The sequence below is a fragment of the Dermacentor andersoni genome, chromosome 11, assembly GCF_023375885.2.
Source record: "Dermacentor andersoni chromosome 11, qqDerAnde1_hic_scaffold, whole genome shotgun sequence".
In the NCBI taxonomy this organism is placed as follows: Eukaryota; Metazoa; Arthropoda; class Arachnida; order Ixodida; family Ixodidae; genus Dermacentor; species Dermacentor andersoni.
In genome coordinates this window covers 105,494,335-105,516,320 of record NC_092824.1, presented here as the reverse complement: position 1 = coordinate 105,516,320, position 21,986 = coordinate 105,494,335, and the positions used below count along the sequence as shown (strand labels likewise).

At 49.3% G+C, this 21,986-nt stretch overlaps 2 protein-coding genes across 2 annotated transcripts; one reads left to right on the top strand and one right to left on the bottom strand.

Moving 5' to 3' along the window:
- The first annotated feature begins 2,944 nt into the window (after positions 1-2,944).
- LOC126539009 (acetylcholinesterase-like) lies at positions 2,945-19,034 on the top strand. Its single transcript, XM_055075133.2, has 10 exons — positions 2,945-2,972; positions 3,390-3,563; positions 6,244-6,433; positions 7,116-7,401; positions 9,288-9,575; positions 11,224-11,543; positions 12,772-12,985; positions 13,617-13,889; positions 14,931-15,172; positions 18,351-19,034. The coding sequence occupies exons 1-10, from the start codon at positions 2,945-2,947 to the stop codon at positions 18,499-18,501; spliced, it is 2,166 nt and encodes a 721-aa protein (XP_054931108.1). The 3' UTR covers positions 18,502-19,034.
- A 357-nt stretch (positions 19,035-19,391) lies between these two features.
- On the bottom strand, positions 19,392-21,960 carry LOC126539263 (uncharacterized). Its single transcript, XM_050186045.3, has one exon. It carries the CDS (start codon positions 21,844-21,846, stop codon positions 20,920-20,922), a length of 927 nt encoding a protein of 308 aa, XP_050042002.1. The 5' UTR covers positions 21,847-21,960; the 3' UTR covers positions 19,392-20,919.
- Between the last annotated feature and the right edge of the window lie 26 nt (positions 21,961-21,986).

Sequence of the window (21,986 nt, the reverse complement as noted above, 5' to 3'; positions counted from 1 at the left end):
TGCGTGTGTGTGTGTGTGCATGTTCGTGCCCACGCTTGTCAAAGCGCGGCAGCCGGGGAGAGGAGCTCCCCAAGTGTGAAGCGAGGAGGTCTGACAGGCGCCGCCTCGGCGGATGCGTCACTACACTCGTCTCAACATATCTCTCCGCCTGTCCGTGCCCAGTCACGTGCGCCTCTATCGAGGCGTTCCCTCTTGCCCTCGACTCCGAGACAGCTGCCCCCGGACGCCGAGAGAGGCTCCGATTTCTTCTGTTGAGTAACGTGCTCTCCCGTCTCTCCACTTCGGTCGACCTGACCGGCCGCTCTTTTGAGACGCTAGAATAAACAAGTTGTTCTGTTACCAGTCTACTCATGCTTTGCCGGGACCTTCGGATGCTTCCAGTTGTGCCCCAGGCCGCCAGGCCAACGCTACCCTTGGGGCTTGCGACCCATTTGCAACATCGGGCGTCAGCACTGAGATTCCAACAGCCAGCGTCACGACGCGTTAAACCGTTGTTTGCCGGCACTTTATTAAATTTATCCCTATCCTATCCATGTATGTTTTAAATCAGGCACGGGTTTGTGAGAGAAGTTTAATGATAACTGGAGAGATTAGGCGTGGGCAAGCCTTGGCTGACATGTACTGCAGTTTGATTGTGTGAAAGGTATGAAAGAGGTTAAGCCACCGCAAGTCGGTCCGGTATTGCACTATTTTCGGTATCGGCCTACGTATGGGGAGTGCTTCCCCTCTGCGTCATCTTCCTCGCGGGTTGACCCGACATCGCGCTACCTTCGGAATCGACCCACATATGGGAAGTGCTTAGCGCCTGCGACATCTCCGTTGCGGGTCGGCCCGGTATTGCATAATCTTCGGGTTCGGTCCACGTATGGGGTTTTGTGTCTACACGCCGACACGATCCTGGGGGAACTAGCCCTTAACAGGTTCGCTGTAATTCGCTGTAAAATTGGTTACGTCAACAAATGAATGAATCAATTAATCAATTAAAAGGTAACAGCTGCTGGAGCCGATGTTGTTGTTGTTGTTGTTGTTGTTGTTGTTGATGATGATGATAGTTTTGTGCCTACACCCGGACACGTTCCTGGGGGAACTAGCCCTTAACAGCTTCGCTGTAAAAAAATAGCAAAGTTACGGTTCAGTACGGGTACGCAAAAAATGTTTTTATTCTGTTTTCGGGGATCAGGGTCCGGGATCAGAACCAGGGGCGGCTTGTGCGAACATTTAATAACGAAAATAATAAGGAATGTAAGAACGCGTTCTTAAATTCGTTATTATTTTCGTTATTAAATGTTCGTGCAAACCCCCCTGGTTGTATTATTCTTCAACTGCGAAGTTTTATTTCTCGGAAGCCCCAAAGGCTTTCCTTTAAAGTTTTGTACTCCAGCTGTGTGGATGACAATTTGTCCCTTTCATGAACTTTCCTCCACCGTGCGGGCTTCCGCAGAACTGATTTGCCAGCAACAGTATCGTCATCATCATTCCCGTGCTGACTGAACCAACATGCTTGTAGTTCCGGTAGACACCAGCATCAGATTTGCCTGTGGTAATTTTTGTAAGAAACTCCATGGTGTCGAGCGCTCACCATCATATTTCGCTAGGGGTAATCTTCGTCACCGTCAGGATCTTTCTGGGCGCGGTGCGCATGGTCTACTCGCATTTATGCAACTATAATAACGTTCTTACTTTTAACTATTTCCTCTAACTCACTTATGAAAACTTGTCACGGTGGGTGCCGAGCCGGACGACGGGGAGGACTAACGGCTATAGGAAAGCTGTCGTGGCCCGAAGAAGAGGCGGATACATTCAAGGAGGTCTGATCTGTTCTCCTTATTGGTTTTTTGATACGCTACCCTCGCCTTTGTGGCGCACATTGATTAGTTCACGCAAATATGGGTATAGTGCATACATTATACGAGACTACGTATGGCGGCTTTCCAGCTAGAGTTAGCGGAAGGTGCAATGCGCAGCTTGAATCACGTCATAGCCGCTATGATCACGTATACGCCAGGAGGTGGTGTGCAACAGCCACACATCATCATCATCTTCTTCTGGACGTCATCGTCACAATTCGAACGCCATTGTTCTGCCATGAAGGACGTCGGGTCTGCCACCGAGGCGTCCGCAACCTCATACGACACGGCTTGGCCAACGCTGTCCGGGTCAGGCGGGAAACGAGGCAAGACAACTACGCTTTTATTGAGCGCTCGAACAGTGTGCCTCGGAGTATTGCGGCAATACTAAGTGGCTCCAGCTAAGCCGTAATGGAGTGGTTAGAAAAAAGCTGGCGCTGAAGCTTTACTAAAGTATTGGAGTGCACCTTCTATTCTGAAGTAGTGTTACTCTATGTGCTACTAAAGGGCGCCTATATACATTAACTCTATTCTGAAGTTGGTCTCTCCTTTTTTTAGTTTTCCCCGGGCGCGCACCCTTTGCGAGGTACGTACGCATCTTATTACAATCATTTCTTTTTATATGCAGCACGCAATGCACAACAAACTTTAAACAGCATTAAATTAACAAGTGAATGGAACATAGTCTTTTTTTCGCATAACAGTGACTATATGTTGTCGATTTTGCCTGGTGTAAGAACTTGACTGACCAAGCCTGCACGAACTACGTATCCCTCTGTTGCTCGTCGATAACCTGAAGATATTCGAGATTTTCATCGGAGGCGGATGAGCGAAAATTGTCACAAACATACTTTTTTCGTAAAATCTCAGCCAACGTTCGCAAAATCGTAAAACGAGCCCTAATTCGTAAACATTAAGAATAATTCGGGAGAGCTGGCAGATATGCTATTAGGCTAAATGAAATAGACGCAGAGTCCTCTCCATGGGCGGTGCAGAACGCCTGTTTAAGAGAAACCCCGTAGCGCACGCTCGATAAGACACTGTCTCGCGTTCCGAGTATACCCGGTTACATCGTTTGCCAGTTATAGACGAGTCTGATGCCAGCTGTGACTAAGGTCGTCAAGGGTAAGCCAATGCTGGTTCGGTATCTGAGAACAGTCCCTGCGTCCAGCCTCAGCAATATGCTTCCGTATATCCGAAATCGAACTACGGACAATGGCCGTTATGTATATATAGGCTTCGCGAAACGTATGCCTGGCGTAATTCATTAACGGCATTACAGCAACGACACGATGCCGTTACCACGTTGGGAACTCGCACATTTCTAAGATCCACAAATGTCCACACGCGCACTGCGGAAGTTGCCCATTAGGTCAATGACGTTGTGTCGCGCGTCAGTCACATGGAGGCTCTTCTCGTTATAGGGTGTAGACGTCATCAGGGCAAGGTATATACAGTTACCTGAGGACATCTGCCAGTGGTCCTGTGGTGGACGTGACTAGGTTGTCAAGATGACAAATCACCTTTTTTTTTCTCCTGCAGGCAAGACGAGACACCTGTTCGTCAAGCACCACGACGAGGCTCCCAGTTTGCCGCCGTTTTCGCCATCTTGGCCTGGGCAGGAGCTTCCACATGAGCCGTCGCCCGAGCAGCCAGCACCTTCTGCCCACACCGACGAACCTGCCAACGAGGCGCCCAAGGAACCTGCGAGAAAAGGTGGGGAGAAGGTGTCAGACGTAGCTCCTTGGACTTAAAGGCATGTGTGATACATACGACATGTCACACGGTTCCACCACGCCCCTTTACAAACGTGAGCAGTAACGGGGCGTCCATATCTCTGTCAGACACACGCACGCGCGTCTGTAGTTTATTTCATGTTCAGAGTTCCCTACAAATTTTACTAGAGGGAATGGACTGTGACGATATAGTATCTATGAGAGCTGCAAGCATGGATGGTTCAGCCAGCATGGTAGTGATTGTTGGCACAGGTATTTGCAATGTTCCGCTGAAAATTATCAACTTTCAAAGTCACAAAGCTGTCTTCGTGCTCTCTAGCTGAGTTGCCCTACTTCCAGCTCCCGTATATAAGCCCTAATGCCATCGTTCCCTCAAGTAATTTTTGTGGAAAGCTGTGGCGCTCGCCAGTTGTTCAGCCACCAGAGTGTATACATCAATCGTCACCATTCTCGGTGTCGCTCTAACAGAGTGGAGGCTGGGCTTAGCACCACCACTGCAGCTCAGCTGACATACCAACTCCGAACACATGTTTCGTGAACACGGTTACCTCCTATATAGGGCCTCAGGCAATCGCTAATACCGAAATGCGCTCACTGAGCATTACTAAATTAATACCGTGGTGTATGCTGGTGTTTGGGTGGTGACCGCAGTCGTGGCCTCGCGGTTGAACGTCAGCCTCGGCTTCGGGAGGTCGTGGGTTCAAAACCACGCTGCCACCAGTTACCCACCGCGGCCCGAGACACGGCTTTCTTTTAGGAGTGAACTGTGCAGGGAAGGGAGTTTAGTAACGTCTTCTGCCGGGCTAGTTGGTACATGGCTTTTAGAAATGGTTTTAGGCGCAAAATATAAGACGCGGACAAGACGCGTTCCTGTTCGCATGCCTGAGGGTATTAAGTGAAGCTTTGCGGAAAATTAAAGAAAAATCAGTTACTAGGGGAGGGAGCCCGGCGCCATGCAGATCCCGTCGAGTTTACCGTAGCCGCGGCTCATTGCGTATTACTCGGTTCAGCTGCGGGAGGTGCGCAGCTCAGTTCCCGTGGCCGGACCCGCGCCACTTTATAATATGGGTACCAGCCCCCCCCCCTCCCCTAAAGCCAGGCGTCCGGCTTTCCAGACCCGCGCCACTTTATAATATGGGTACCAGCCCCCCCCCCCCCCTCCCCTAAAGCCAGGCGTCCGGCTTTCCAGGGAGTGCGTTACTCGCCCGGGGCCGTATTCTGTAGCGGTTCGCTTTGGAACCGGTTCGGTCTGGCTGTTGCCATTGGTCGGCGCTTCGTTGTCGTCATCCCTGGTGGGCGGGCCGACAAATTTTGTTAACGTCACACAGGTTGCCAATCATCTGGAAAGGAACCGGTTCCCTGCTACGAGAGGAACCGCGGAGAAGTGGTTCGCTCGAGAGTCGCGCGCGGTGGCGAGCATGATGTCGAGGGTTGCTAGGGCAACCGTGGCTGCCGGCTAGTCTCGCGCCAGCTGACGAGCCGGTACCTAGACGAGACGAGACAGAGACGGCAATGGCGGCTCCTTTGGTTGTGCTGCTGGCGAGCGCCGAAAGACAACGACGCGACGATAGGCAACGACGCGACGCGTTCGGCATGGCCGAAGAAGAGTTTCGAAGGCATTTTAGGCTCTTCAAAGACATAGTGCAACGTCTTTGCGATGAGCTGGAAGAACATCTCGGACCTCAAAGATTTCGTGGTGTCGACACTACGATGAAAGTGCTGTGCGCGCTGCGGTTTTTTTTTGCCATCGGGAGCTTTCAACAGTGCGTCGGGAATGACGAAGCGATTGCACTGTCGCAGCCTTCGGTCAGCCGGATCATTACAGCCGTCGCCAAGGCCATTACGGTTGTGGGCAAAGAAAAAGGATGGGTTAGATTCCCATCCACGGCGCAACAGAAAGCCGCCGTCAGCTGCTGGCCCAACACACACGAGGCCTTTGCTATAGGTAGGGGTGCTCCTCGACAAATGAAACGAGTATTTCGCGCTGCCTCGCTGAAACATGATGACCCAGCCGCCTGTCCTTGTGCGACGACATCGTTTCGGTTTCGGCGCGCGAACAAGTCCAAAACGCAAACAAAGCGAGGCAAGTTGTTTGCATAACGTATGGCACACCACCTAGCGACTAAATAAGAAAATAACACAAATAAAATTACAACTCCCAGTAGCCGTCTGCGCCGCAAGCTCACATTTATTACTGAAAATTATATTTGCAAGTGTTCTATACAAACCAATGTCTTTTTATCAAACCAGCAACATCCTTCAATTGCTATACCGTCCCCCAAGTACAAACAAAAATGATGACGTGATCTTCCGGCAGACCGCCGCTCGTTGATTGGTTCCCCTCACGCCACCCCGTTCCACTCTTTCTCCGAGTGACGTAATCTAGACGTAACAGCCAGACCGAACCGGTTCCAAAGCGAACCGCTACTGAATGTGCAAGAACCAAGACAAACAAAACACCCCCCAAATCTCGCGATACAGGTTCGTAACATTTATAGTTACCTTTCCCAATAATCATCGGGTACACGCAGCAATCACCTTACAAGCAGCCTAATGTGTGCTGAAATTACCGGCTCGTACCTTTGGTGGGTGTTGTTCGTTCTGTGTGAATGCACTTTGAAGAACGAACAGCTAACTTAATCATTAATTAATTCGATTAGTGACAGCTGGCGCTGAGACTGCGAAATCGAGAGAGGAGGAACGCACCATTTCAAGTTACGTGGCCAAATTTCTTCGAGCCGGGAAAGATGGCGGAGGACAAGAGGAATGCGGGAAGCCAACTTCCGGCACCTCTGAGGCAGCAGCCGGAATTGCGGAGCCGCCTAAGAAACTATCCACGGAGATTCAACAGTGAGTTCCATATTGTTCGTTTAATGAACACAGCTGCGCTATAGTAGTAATCTTCACATTGCCGAATAATTCCAGCTCCTTTAACAAGAAGCGAAAGAGAGAGAAAAATATATCTCCGGTGTATAAGCAGTTAAGCTTGCTACAATACCAAAAAAAAAAAGCCACTTTAACACTAAAAACAGGCTTATTGGTGCGCCAGAACTAAGGAGGGCGAAAGACAAAGGCAGCCCGACGCCACGTTGGAGTTCTTGCCCTAACGGCCATTTTTTTTAGATGGGGTACGATATGCAAAAACGCTGGTGCACTCACATTCACGCGCACGTTAAAGAACTCCAGGCGGCCAAAATTGACGCGGTGCCCTCCACACTGCGGCGTCTCGCATATCCCCAGTGTTGCTTCGTGACGTAGAACCCAATCAATCTATCTATCTATCTATCTATCTATCTATCTATCTATCTATCTATCTATCTATCTATCTATCTATCTATCTATCTATCTATCTATCTATCTATCTATCTATCAATTAGTGAGTCAATCAATCAATCAATTAGTGAGTCAATCAATCGATCGATCAATCAATCAACAAATCCATCCATCAATCAGTCAATCAATCAATCAATCAATCAATCAATCCCTCACTCAATCAATCGATCAATCAATCAATCAATCGTGTCGCCCGCAGGCGTACGTGCATCTGCGGCCCCAAGACGAAGATCCTGCTGCTGACGGTGGCCGGCGTGACGCTAGTGATTATCGCGACGGCCGTGGTGACCGCGGTCAAGAACAGTTCGCCCCGCGACGATCCGGTGATCAGCGGCCACTTCGGTGCGGTGCGCGGTCAGCGGCTCGTGGTCAGCGACCAGGACCGCCAGTGGGAGGTGCTCGCTTTCCTGGGCGTGCCGTTCGCGAAGGCGCCCCGGGGGGAATTGCGCTTCAAACCGCCGCAGCCCCTGGCCACGCCGGTAGGGGTGAGTCAGCGTTACTAGATTATTTATCTAGTAGCGATGGGGGTGAGTGTCCCGTCCCCTTGGATAACTTGTGCTGCCACCTTCGGGGCCGGCACCGATTTTCCTTTTCGAATCGTCGCCGCGATCCATCATTTGCAGCCTAAACATATCCAGCGGGACATAATACATAAGGGAGGAGCAATGAACACGCTGGAAAAAAAAAAAAAGAAGTCATAAACTAAGAAGCATGAAAACGATACAAGCAAGAAGCAAAAATGAAAAGGTTACAAAGTATAATACAGAAAACGATAGCTTGCAGTGCAGAAAACAACGTACGGCATAATACAGAATGCTATAACTAATGCGTATTAACCCTTGTAATGAGAAATAATGAGCTTTCTTTTTATATTCCTCGTGTTTCCAGTATTACAGTGTTATCTAGCAGCTTATTTCAATCATTACTGGCATCAGGTACCAGAGGTTGATTAAATGCGATAATTGTACCGGGTACGCGATACGAATTGCAAATACGTTAGTGTACTTAGATTCATGTGCACGTTAAATAACCCTAGGCAACGAAAATTAAACCTAAGTCCTCCACTGCGGCGTCTATCATATATATATATATATATATATATATATATATATATATATATATATATATATATATATATATATATATATATATCCATCCATCCATCAAATCGATCTATCAACACACGCGCGAGCGCGTGTGTGTCCCACTTGAATTAAATTCGTTGAGCGTAAGAGAAAAAGAAATTCTACCAGCTCCATGAAGCAGAATTTTAATTTAAGGCCTCAAGTGTTTTACGAAAATTGCCGAAAATTAGTCAGCTTAAAAAAAAAACTGAAGAGGACGAGCTTAATGTATGAGCTTGCAGCTTACACAATATTTTGACGAGGTTTACGTAATGTTCCTGCTCGTCCAAATCAAAACGATTTCTACGTTGTCGTTTATGTAGATATGAGCTCCGGAGGTTAAGCTTCCTATTAATTCAAGATGCACTCCGCTGAACGAGCGTGTTAGCCCCCCCATATTAGGCCTAAATAGGTGGCACTGTTTACCCAAAACTAGCGCGAAACATATGTTGGTGAAAAGTAGACGATGCGTGAATTCCAGACAAATGCAACTGACAAAAGAAACACGCACAAACATGACATATTTCGACTTTCTGACCAACTTCTCCCTCTCCTAAATGAAGAGAACGACACAGTTTATCACACGTCAAAGTACTAATTTTTCCCACATCAAACACAATCTATACCGATAAAGTTTGTAAGCGTTTTTCATATAACGCCTCCAAACAGTCTGGAAACAAGTGTTAAGCAATATTTTTGAGACCCCATACTTAATCGCCGCACTTTAACCTTTGCTCGCACACCGCCGCAAATTATGTCCCCATTCTTCCCAGATATAAACCCTATGAGCAATCTGGTTATCCCGGTAGAACTATAGATCGTTCTAGGTTGCGCTATCGTTTCAATTTCACCACTTTTCACCTGTCCACGACATTATAGGCAAGGACACGGGCAAAAGTTTGTGGGATGCAGGTTCAGCGACACAGTACAGTTTTATAATGCAACTATTAAAACAGCACTACAACGCTTTGTTGGTCCGGGTATGCGTTAGATCACACGTACAGAACATTTGAAATCCAAGCTGCATGCTCAGTCTCAAGAAATAGACAGCATTCTTTCCTCATATCTCGCACCCCGTAAGCTTCTCGCACTGCATATGCGTTAAGCTGTACACGTACGTGCCCATTTGTTCGCGGCTCAGCGACAGCACTGAGGTAGATGTATTAGACCGACATTGCACCTGCAATGCTATAGTGTCCCAGTACGCCCACGCAGCCTCAAAAACAGGCCCTGTCGGTTTGCCGCAGAAAGACCAGCGAGAGGACTCTGCGTCCAGGACTCTGGACACTTGGACAAAGCGGCCACCCTGTCCGCAGCAGGACTTCTACCTGGGCCACCAGGCCGTCAATACCAGCAACGCCACCGAGGACTGCCTGCACCTCAACATCTGGGCACCGCCTTCGAGCTGCGGCACCAGCGAAGAACAGGAGGCGTGCGAACTTCGAACCGTGCTCTTCTTCCTGTACGGGGCGGCCTTCCAGAACGGCGGGAATAACTTCGAGGCACGTTCTCACGGTAACAGCACGACAGGGGGGGTGGGGGGGGGGGGGGAGGGGCTACACGTTGTTCAATTCATTTTGATAAATTTGGTAATCCAGAACCGGCGGCGACCATGTCGGGGTGCGGCTGTCTCCAGCACCGGTTCTCTCGGCCGTCTGGCCCGTACCGTCACGTGGGCATACAGCGAGAGCGGCGCCACGCGACTGATGAGAGCAGGCATATAGGCCTCTGAGATCCTCGGCGTGCAGCAACGCGCCGCATCGGAGATTTCGGAGGCGATGTCGCAGCTATCTGTACCCTCGTGCGAAGCTCTGTACGAGCTGCGGGATAATCTCCTCAGTTAGTCAAACAACCGCAGTTCTATCTTTATGTTTTGTGCTTGGCTACGGACGCGTAACTGCATACTGTATTGCACTCTGCTACATGCAAACTGGTGCAAAGACATCGTCAATCATTAATGTAATGCTTAATGGTCGGTGGCGTCTATGTTGCTGGCGGCATGCAGTACAGGGAAACATTCATTAGCTACATACTGATAGCTTATGTGCGTGTTCGCCTGAGCACACGACAAAAATGTACCGTACATTTATGTAAATGAATCCAGGTGGTCAGACAGCACGCAAAAAAAAATACATGCAATAACAGGGATACAAAAAGATACCAAGTAGGTTGTTCCCATTGCGATATACACTGAGTTCGTGCAGCATTGTAACACGAAGAAAGCAAGCAGTCCTTTGGTTTCTGGGAAATTGTAGAAACGCGACTCACTCCTAAATCAAATTTCACAACCTTACACGACTTCTGCTCCACATGTACAAGCAATAAAGGGCTGCGCCGAAGCGAATGTAGAAGCGAACGCCAAGGCGAATGGCGAAGCTTCTATAAGGAGCTGTTCGCTTTACTAAAGCAACAACGCATTTGCAGACATATATTTGCTGCAGTGGGAGGATATCCGCGTAGCGTTTGATGTTCAATTTCATAAATCGGTAGAGAACAGAGCCAATCACCAGCAGTGACTGTTTAAAATGTGCGTTTTCTCTAGCGGCGTGAGCGGCGGCGTAGAGGGCGACTGCCAGAGTGGGAAGGAGCGGCGGCGACTAAAGCCCCTTACGTAAAGTAGCGACACTCTCCTCCTCCGCCCTTCACTCCTCCTCGTTTCTCCTTTCTTTCACGCTCCCTCCTCAACCGTGGCGCCGCCTACACTGCTCGAGCGTAGCAACGGCGCCAACATGAGCTCCTCGCCACTCCGTAGACGCTTCTCCAGCAAAAATGGCGCTGATGCACGGCGCGAGGGCCCACGTGATGCTATTAGGCCAATAGCGACGCGGCGTCGGCCAGAGCGCGCGAGGAGGAGGCGGCATTCTTCCAAGCGTGCTGCCACTTTACGAAGTTTAAGGGGCTTTATCGGAGACGGGAGAGGAATAAGGTCCCTAGATCTTTTTTTCTAGGGACCTTAGAGAGGACGGCTGTCGAGAGTTCTCTGGCGTTGTTCTTCCTATAGGCAAGATACGGTGTCCAAGAAGATGCGCACAGCGCCCGAAGAAAGTCATTCGTAATACATATAGAAAGAGAGAGGGAGAGAGAAATGAAGGAGGGGGTGCCCCTGAAGTATTGGCATCTGGCTTCAGAACTATCTACGCAGCAATCTGGTGCTAGGTGACCACTCTTCCGCATAACGTGCAGCTTTACGACGGCCGATACCTGTCTGCCCTTGGCAACCTGGTCGTAGTCGTGCCGAACTACCGCGTGGGTCCGCTGGGCTTTCTAGGCAGCCGCGTGGGGACGAGTTTTCCCCAAAACTTGGGCCTGCACGACCAACGGCTGGCGCTCGAATGGACGCGAGACAACATCGATTCCTTCGGCGGCAGCGCGTCGCATCTAGTGCTGGCGGGCCACGACGCCGGCGCGACGTCCCTGGGATACCACCTGTTCAGCGGAGACACAGCATTCTGGACGCAGAACGTGGATCGCTTCATACTCCAGAGCGGAGGACCCTTCCACAGGTGAGATGAGGAAAGGCCTCGGCGTGCAATACGTAACACATTCGTTTCTGTGTACGTGGTATTGTCTTTATGTAACTCTTAGCAGCGCAGGGAGTAATCAGCCATCATCGGCGGCCTATACGCCTCTACGTTGTTCCAGTGCTTGAGAAGTTTGCTGTTCAGCGGCATCATAGATATACAGCGCGTCGTCGCTGAAGTCCTCTATGGGCTGGCATCCAACAAAGGAGGAGCCGAGAGTGATGTAGCAGAAGGTGCTAGCGTTCCTCTCACAGGTCTGCGTTGCAGAAATGGAGCAATTACCACATATGAGGCTGCAGCCTTCTACATTTCAGAAGACAAGACGCAGGGCTATAAAAGAATTGCGGCGGAGCCGATCTGACGGTGACTGTCGACGGTAATGCGTTAGCATTAAATCATCATAAAGACACACCCTATTATTGCCACCGTCTAAACGAGTTATGTATGAAACGTATAGTTCAGCGGGGAGCTTCCTTAAGAACACGCGGTGCCATCTAGCGCCGCCGCTGTGAAACCTTCGGGTGGCCTCCGAAATGCGTGGCGCACCAGCGCGTGCGAACGCTGAGAAACGCGTCATGCGGCTACCGGGCTCCTCTCTCGGGCTTTGTGAACAAGCTGCGCCATCTAGTGACGCCGCCGAGAAGTCCACGCGCGGACTCCGAGACGAGAAGCGTGTCGTGCCAGTGCGTGCGAGCCCTGAGAACTGTTCCCTCGCTTGCCGCACACCCAGTATCGCATACCCGAGTTGGCGAGAGGTTCGCTGAAGAGCGGCGCATGCCCAGTGTATGCATGCCGCAGCTCGCTAAAGCGTCGGCTCGAAAGTCGTTCATTGAAAAGCGGCATATATACCCAGTGCATTTGTAGCGCAGCCTGCTAAGTGGCATCGGGTTGCTGTCCTTAAGGAACCTGTGTGACGAGGGTGATATGACGCCTTCAGAATCGGAGAAATTTAAGGGATCCTTTTTGTCATTGTAGAGCGGCAGACACCTACTAGCACATATACCCAGTGACCTAGTTGGCAGCAGAGAGGTTCATCGAAGACCAGCGTGCACGAATCAATTAGCACATACATACAGGTGGCTACTAATTTGCTATTACAATCGATGCTTCGCCTTTCGGGCGAAGCCGCGACTTCTTTTCGTACACACAATAATGAATCAGCAAACTTGACCATACGTTGTGTTCGACCTATGCACCGTCGCTCGCGCAGCTACGAAGGACAGAACGTGGAAGGAGCGCGTCAGCTGATCGCCAGCCTGCGTTGCCCCGGCGACATGTCGTCCGAGGTCACGCTCGGCTGCCTCCAGAGAGCGCACACGGATGCGATCGCCCGAAGTCCTATCGCGCCCAGTTTCGTGCCAGTCTTCGGCAGGGAGCCGCTGCCCAGACCTCAGCCGCTGGATGCGCGGGACAAGTCTATCAAGGTTCGAGAGCGAAGCCCAGATGGCCCGTCCGCAGTTCCTACACGCCTCCCATTGAAAAAATTCTTCTTTTTTTTTCAATGTATAGCAAGTATCTTGGCGATGGGGATAGCCATAACGGCTTGTTGGTACAGCATATCTTATTTGGTTGTAGCGCAAGCTGTACAAGGACAACAGAAAGGCACATCGACACACATAGCGCTGTGTATGTCAGATGTGCCTTTCTGTTGTCCCTGCTCAGCTTGCGCTACAACAAAATAAGTATCTTGGCAGTTGCCTGTTAAACATGGCACAGTAGTAAAAACGGCGGCGGCGCCAGTGCCGCAGCTACTTTCTCAAATTTAAGACATTTAGGACAGGCGTATGCGTTTACCTATAGGTCAATTACGCGCAGCGGACCCCGATCATGAGAAGAAAAATTACAGAAGAATAAAAATGGGTTTGGGTGCATAGGGCAGGCATTACTAAATCCTGACTAGGAGCGTATATCTCAGCGACGATGCCAGATGACTCTTCATCCCTTCGTGGATGGTACGGAATAACGTTTGGAACTGAACCAACTGGGTTACCGAACAAGGTCTCCAAAGCGTTCGTGCACGAACGAGCCGCCTATGTCGGCGCAACACCTCCGCAGGCGACCGGTCTCAAGGGGAAGCAGTTCCTGCTGGGTCGCGTGGCGTGCGAGGGCGCCTACCCGTGGTTCGTCGAGCAGCGCCACACGGGCACGGGCGACCCGCAGCAGATCGCCACCCTGCTGCTGGGCCACAAGGAGATGCGGCGCTGGCAGAACGACTCGGGCGTACATCGAGGCCGCATCCTTCTCGAGCGCTGGCAGAACGCCACGGGCATCAGTCTGAGCCTGGCCCCCGGACGCAGAACCTACCAGGAGGCCGTTGGAGACATCCTGGTACGGTACCGCGCATCAACGTCGACGCACCTTCTGGCACGAGTTATGTCTATCTGTAACGGGGGGCCGAAACGTCACGCGTCTTCTGCTCCCACGTGACCACACGCTTCAGCGTCATAGCACATAGCGCCTTCTGGCAACAAAACCCAAACTGCTTCGTAGAAAAGCTGTAATAGTAAATTATACACGGCGCTCTGGGAGAGTTCGCAAATACTCCACGCAGTGAAAGCTGTCAAAACAGCGAAGTTGGTGTTCGTTTTCTCATATATAACTCGTGTCTAGCGTGATTTTCATGAAAGTATTTTGTCTCGTCGTCGTCATTTTGCTAGATTCGAGCTTCGGTTCCGGATTGCGCGCACACTGCATTTGCGTGAGGTAGTGAGCAAACCACGGTCGAGGAATTCTCCCTTGAACCGTCCATCGTCACCCTCCGTGAGAGGAATCTCTCTGCGTCGACTTCTCTGCTAGGCCTCTCTTCAAGTTAGAGGTATGCTGTTAGCTTGCCTTTGCTTTCGCTTGGCTTGAGTTGTCTTCTCCTGAAAGTGGGGGTTGGCTTGCCTCCACCGGTGCTCAATTGGCTTGTGCTTGTCACTCTTGAAGCGCGTGATTTGCACAGACACGCACTAACTTAAACCAGAGTATAAAATTATCACACTATTTTTTGTATTCTGCTTAACTGCATAATTAGTCAAGATTATTTAGCGAACTTCTGAAGCAACGAAATTAGGCCAAAAGAAATTCCAATCAGACAGTTGTAGAGCGCTTTGCAAAACGTCCGACTGAACAGTTTCTAACCTTCTATCTATTAGGTATAAGTGTTGTTCCTGTTATGGCAGATGCCCGCGAAATACAAATATATATATATACACATATATACATACATACACACCACGTGACATGCCCGCTTGCTTGGGTTTCATGGACAAGAAAAAAAAAAACGAAAAAGTCAATAATGTGGCGTCAGTGCTGCGAAAGACCTTCGGTGCTTGTACTACTTAAAATATTCCTCGCGTCCTTCAGCCAGTCTGCTGCGATTCGCAGGAAGTGTGCCCAATGTCCGAGCTCGCCGAACAGCTGTACGCGTGGCACAACCGGGTGCACGTGTACGAGCTCGGCTACCGGCCCAGTTACTCCAGCTGGCTCAGCGAGAACGCCGCCGTCCACTTCGAAGACATGGAGCTCGTGTTCGGCATGCCGCTGAGGCCCGGCGTGGTGTCCAGCGACCTGGACAAAACCTGGTCACGCACCATGATCCACGTGTGGGCAACGTTCGCGCGAACCGGGTATGACGTAGCAACCAACACAGTTGCTATCCAATAATTCGCGTGGCTGGCTATAAACAGAAACGCCACTTTAGCTGGTCAAGCGTTTGTACGAACAACATATCCCGGTCAGCAACGTCCCTTCCCTTCCGAAATTGAAAAGCGTTTTTCACTCGTTTTCCAACAACCGGATCCGTAGTTTCAGAAAGGCAACGGTGCTCTTAAATTATCAGTGGCGGCTTCGAAGCTGGCCTTGCGTTCGGAAACATGCAGCCCTATTAGTCACGTGACAGAGAAATCGTGGCCTCATCAGGACGTACTCTCGTCACAATGAACGGATATTGCTTCCTTCAAACACACTTCAAGATTCGCGAATCGTCAGTTCATCTCGTTCACAATTACCCGCAGGCTTGCATCGTATTTCACCTTAGCCTCATGACAGTTCTGATGTATGCTGCCTTCTGCTCTGACCAAGGAGGTTAAAGAGAGAGAGAAATAAACTTTATTGTTAGACCAGGCTTCTCGAGCCCAAAGGTGGGTGGCCTCCTCAGTGCAGGTAGCCATGGCTCGCTGCCGCCGCCCGAACCCTGTTCACCAACCGTAGCTGGCTGTCAGGGTCCTGCGTCACCAGCAGAGCCTCCCACTGGTCTTCCGATTCTTCCTCTATATCCGCTTCTTCCTGCATGTTATGGCCTGGTTTAAAAAAAAAAAAGAAAGCGGCCGTGTCGCCATCTTGCCGGGGGCAAAAGCGCGCCAGTCGCCGCAGCTTGCGTGTTTCGGGTCGTCATATCTTGCCGTGCGCGGTGCTGTGCCGATTCCATAATGTAATAGCACAATGGGGTGTGCTCGGGAAAGTAGACGTATAAGCAGTTGACATGTTAGCGTTATTCTTCTCGTTTAAATAAGGTTGCAGGTTAGCAACGCCTTGCTCTAGAATAAAGGAAAATATTATTTCAGGCTAAACGGAAACGGCCGCCACCAAAGTTCCGAGAAGCCTCCAGACAATGGGGATGCTAAAGCACCGGCAACACCCGACGACAATTAAGCTAATAATGAATACTTATGTTTGTTGCATGTACTGCTATTTCTCATGCTACAGTTTGTTTTTAATTGCTTTTTGTTCTGACAGCTTTCATGATTGATCAATTTCTACACGGCATTAAAGAAAGTGAATAAACGCTAAGTATGGCGCGAATTTTTTTTCTACTTTGCGGCAGCTGCACATTAGTGCCGATAAAATGGGAAAATGTCTCAGTACTATCTGCTAGCCGGTGACCTCCTATACGGCTCGCCTCATAGCCCACAGTGTTGCATTAGAACTCGAAAATCCGTCAAGCGATTAAAAACCGCTGGAAAAGTCGGCGAACAGAAGCTGCGAAGCTCTTGCAGGCCGCTTCTTGCCCCTCGCAAGATGGCCGCTGCCGGCTTCACCCGAGCCCATAGGCGGCTTCCACGCGCGCCGGGTACGCGCAACGCCACTCCACGCTGTGGATCACGACCACATCGATTGATCTGTGCGATGCAGACAGCGCAGCGATGGATGGCAAATCGGCCAAGTTCGAACTCATCCATGATCTATGTATGCGTTTTCGTTCGGCCGTGCGTTGCCAGACGTTGGCTTTCCGCCGCCGAGTTACGTCTGCTCGAGGGCGTGGCTGCGCGCGTTCAGCCTCCCAGTTTTCGCCCCCCCCCCCCCCGATTTGTCGCACTGCAACGGCCAGGAGAGTCACAATTTTCAAGACCTAAGCGCCGACTTGGCACGTAGGACGGCTCGCTTGAGTTCCCCTGTCGCGATGAGCCGCCTAAATCTAACGGCAAAAAATTTAGTTCACAAATTTAGTTAAGTAGCGCATAATTAATTACGAAGCGTCTTCTGATGTCCACCACCACTAGCACCGGGGTTCAGATGGAACAACACTCCTATTTCGAAAATCCTGTTTACAGTACTTAGTCTTCGGTGAAAAACCCGATATACAGGGACACTACAGCAACAACGCTGATAGCGCCATCTCGGGACAGTTTAACTAGGCAGTAACCTACTATATTCTACGTAACTGTTGGGTGTAAGGCATGAGTAGAGACAACCATTACCACAGTCCTTTTTGTCAGTTTCGTTTGGCAATACTGATATAACAGAGAGAGAAATGTCCTTACTGGGGTCAAGGGGGCACAAAAACATTGAAACAAGTAGTTGGACAAAACGTAACACGATGCAGCTACCAGTTTTACGGCATATACCGTATTTACTATAGATTTTTTTTCTCGTAAATAATTTTTAGAATTTCTTCTAGCCCCCTCGATTATGGCTGCTTTAAAGTCCTGAGCTAATATATAATCGCAATACTTTCTCTTAAGCACGCAAATTCCCCCCTCGCGTTACACTCATTAAATAGGGTATTTCTCGTCCATGGTGCCTTTACTCTCTATAGTAATACATTTACAGCCAAGCTACTACTGGGTGCACAATACTGTGTTGCGAGATCCTTGTCTGGAGTTTAGTCATGTAATTTGCCATGTCCTACACGAAGTTCACCTCGACTCAAACTCTACAGGGCCATCAACATAGGTCTAGTGGCTGCCCTAACAAGGTCAGGAAGAAATTCGAGGTGCTTACGATATTATCTGAAGCAGACCTGAGAAATACTCGAGGACTGGTAGCCCTACTCGCAATGCAGACCACAGTTCAAAGACAACCAAAGAGTAATGCTGCAGGTCATGTCTGTAAAGCCTGTGGAACCGAAACATGGCACAGGCATCCAAAATTGTCTCATGCGCAGTGTGGACAGACTCAGTAATGAACAGTCCTTTTTTCTTTTTCTGACCTCTTCCGCACCATGCTATTATCCTGGAATCTGACTAGAAGTTCTGTACTGTGGAATCTCTTACAAAAAAACAACGAAAACACTGTATGAAGTGTTTAACGAAACCTCAGCCGATCTATTGTACAAATGCACTTAAGCAACACTATACAAGCAGATCAAGTGCATCAATAATGAGAAACCAAAGACAGCAATGGAATCAAAGTATTGTCAACGAGCTGAGTTTCTCATTGGCTGATATTACAGGAAATGTGCAGACGAGCACAGCTCGTCACAGCACAGTGTTCGCGAGTGAGAGAAAACCTTCTGGTTTTCAGTGCCAGTGGCTCACAACCTCCTTATCTCCCTAACTACCACGCATTGTCGCATCTCTTTTTCAGCCAACCACCTGTTGTGCACAATTTGAGGTGGCCCAGGTACGACTCCACCCTGCATACCATAATGAAGCTGGGTCCCCAACACGTCACCGAGCAAGCCGAAACGAAGCGGACGCGCTGCAACCTTATGCGAGACACCAGTGTGCCATACTGAGCGACTTCACACTCAAGGCTGCCCTCTACTACATGCTCTTCACATTTTTTTTAATATCTGGTCTGCCATGAAATCGTACTTGCCTCACAAGCTGGCCACTTAAATTCCTTATCGTATAACGTACGTTTCTTTAAAATGTAGTCAATGTTCGGACGCACACGAATTGTCAAATGAAATATACCTATTGAAATCATTCTTTCAACAAAAGGCATGCAAGTTATTTACCATACAATAGACACTGCTGCCGACTTCCCTGCTGCAATGCAACATTTGTGACAAAACTGCGTCATTGTACCATCTCTAGTGCCTCTTCAGTACATCACATTGACATTTGCAGAGCTGTCCAAGCCATCAAAGACTATACGAGATCTGTTCATAATTTTGTGTTTCCTTGTTACAGCCAACACTTATGCTATTAACAACTGATAGAAGTACATGCAGAGATTTCAAAATTGAAGTGTAGAATCAGGAGTCTACAGTGATGTGTTGCATTCTACAATGTGCACTGATATTAGATGTTTGTTTTACCGAGACCCTTGTGCGGGAAATGCTTGCCACCTGCGCGGCACTGGCCACTTGCTGAAATGGTGACACCAAGATGAAGCCAGACTCTAGTTTGACGTGTTTCTTGTATTCCTGCCTGCCTTTGCACTTTCACTCTTATTAGTTTAGTTTGGCACTAGTTTGCACACCAAATCCACCTTGCAAGTCCTTTTTTTTGTGTTAGCATTAGGTGTGTCAAAGTGGCAAAAAGTGTATGTGTGTTTGAAGCAGACCAAGAGACGGGACATGTGTCGAGTAAGCTCCTGAACAAAGCTTTGCAATGTGGTGAATGCGGTTTAAACCATGGATCCAGGGTCTCAAAGAGGTGCGATGCAATGCCTAACACATTTCTCTTACAATTATTTATTTTTACATACTGCAGTCCATCTTGGGCTATAGCAGGAGTGGGGATAACATCATGTGTCAACTGCGGACAAAAAGTTGGTCAGGGGCAATGAACGAACACATCTGGGCAATGCATTCCAACGTTCAATTCTTGATTGCGGAAAAACTACGCTTATACATGTCAGTTCTAAATTGCACTGGCAAAAGATTTAGGTTGTGAGAGCTAAGGGTGCGGGAGGGATCAGTAAATGTGTATTATCTGAGCAGGTACAGCGTGGAGAGTTAAAGTTTGCAGGAACTTTATGCTTTCGTTGTGGCGACGAGTTGCCAGAGTGGTTAGGTTGAGATTAGAGAGGTTGGCAGAAGGTGAAAAATCCCTGCCGTAGTGACGGGAGATAGTTTTCTTTTGTACAGACTCAATCTCGTTAATATCATTTTTATGAAAAGAGTTCCAAATTACAGATTTATAATCCAAGGATTGGGCGGATTAGTGTTTTGTATGTTAGCAGTTTAGTTTCTTGAGGAGTCGATCAAAGGGTGTGTTGGAGATAGCATAGAGTTTTTTGTTATTTAGTACATATTACTTCAATATGCTTGCTACAAGATAAGCTGCAAGAGAATAAGAGTCCAAGGTTCTTATAGTAGAGAGGAGTTATTGAAAGCATACGAGAAAACGGAAGGAGTTAAGCACCTAATGAATGTCATTGAAACAGTTCTGGTGAAGTTTATACTCATCTGGCAAGTCATCTACCATGAGCAAAAGGGTGAGAATGCGTCAAGAACAGCGATCTTCAGGGGAGTTAACATTGTGGTAGAGGATACAATCTCCAGCACACAGACATATATTAGTAATTATATTTTTACTATTCTTGCTGCTAAATCACCACTGAATTTCTTTTGTTTTACTGCAATGACAAATCCATCAGTTGAAATTGTGAGAGGAATCCAACAATCTCATTTATCTCTATCTCTCTGGACTATCTAAGATTATATATGAGTGTTGTGAAACAAAGTACCATATAATAGCGGTAACCATGATTGGGCAATATGTGAAGTATTAGTGGCCCTGGTGTGAACTGAAATCAGCCCGGTGTGCAAGGCGAATAAAACCCATGAATGAACCGTAGCCAATTTTGAGACAAGACATAGGATAGCGATGATAACCAGTGTGCCGTAAAATAAAGCATGCAAAGTACACACATGGAAGAAAAGCACAGTAAAAGGGAGCTTGCTGCGGTGCCCAGTGTTTCAAAAAACTTCACACACTTCACACAGTGAGAAATCCCAACTTTAAGAAAGATGCCGATTTCCTTCGTCATGCGTTTGCTTTTTGCTGCTATCCACCAGCCTACGGTCAGAAATGCGTGTGCGCCCAGACAAAAGATATTCACACGTAATGGCAATGCAATGGCCGCCTCAATAGTGGAACCCCTCACCCTCTGTTTTTACCACAATGTTCCCATTCGCACCAATATCATAGTAGAAATTTCCAATCAAAGGAACTTTAAATAAAGGATCGCTCTGCATGTATCAGTCAACCTCTTCATCGGTTCTAGCACGTAGCTTGCGACCCTTTTTGACAGCATCGCGCCAAGCAGCACTGCTGGCAACTTCAGCCGCTTCTTCTTCGGCATCGTCAACAACCAGCTTGTCAGGGTCGTCGTCGTAGTCTGCGCAGTCGAAACTTATGAGCGAGCTAGAGGACACCGCCGGTAACGACGTGCTCCTCTGACGACCGCCTCCGTCAGGGGATGCCTTCTTCGCGACGGAGGGCTTCATCCCGACGACGCATTCCGGCATGACCAATTTGCCGGTTCCGATCCGATACGACGACGACGACGAAGGTTCAGCGGTCGCGTCTTCCATGTCGGCGTCGCCGTCCCAGGTGCGCTTCTGAAACACGTGCCTACCCACCGCAGGCGCGTCTCCGCCGGAGTCCACCACGATACGGTCTTCGTCGTCCCGCGACTCCCGTTCTCTCTGAAGCCGCCTCTCGTGTAGGTAGTCCAACGCGGCAGTCGTGTTGCTCGCCTCAGACATGTCGTCTTCGGAGACACTGTCCAAAGTGTAGCGCGTCCATCGCTCTGGGTGGACTTTGTAGTCGGGAGTGGTGCTGGCCGAAGAACGACCAGCACTGGACGACCTAAATGCGCCCCGCGGGCAAGAACGCTTGCTCGGACCGCACGGCGCTGACCACGGTCTCTTGAAGACGCCGTCTGACGTCGGTGATGGCTTGTTTCCGAAGTCGTCACCGACGTCTGGGTCTTCCTTGAGGTACGACTCCTCGTATCCTGAAGAGCCGTCCTTACGAGCGCGCTCCCGAGCCTGGTGTTCGGCCTCGAGCGCGTTTAGCGAGTCGAACACCGAGCTTATTCGGCCCGCTACGCTGCACAAGTCGCCGGTCCGGAGTTGGAAGCGCCTCGCGGCGGAGGTATCGCTCCTGTTCAGGCTGGTCATGGTACGTTGTGCTTACGTTGTGGAAAAAACGAATCGCCAACGTAACCTCAGGTGCAGCGCGAAATTGCAGCAAGCACAGCCCGCGCCATTTTTGTTTACAACGTTCGCGTGAATCACGTGATTTATATTTTCTTGACAGG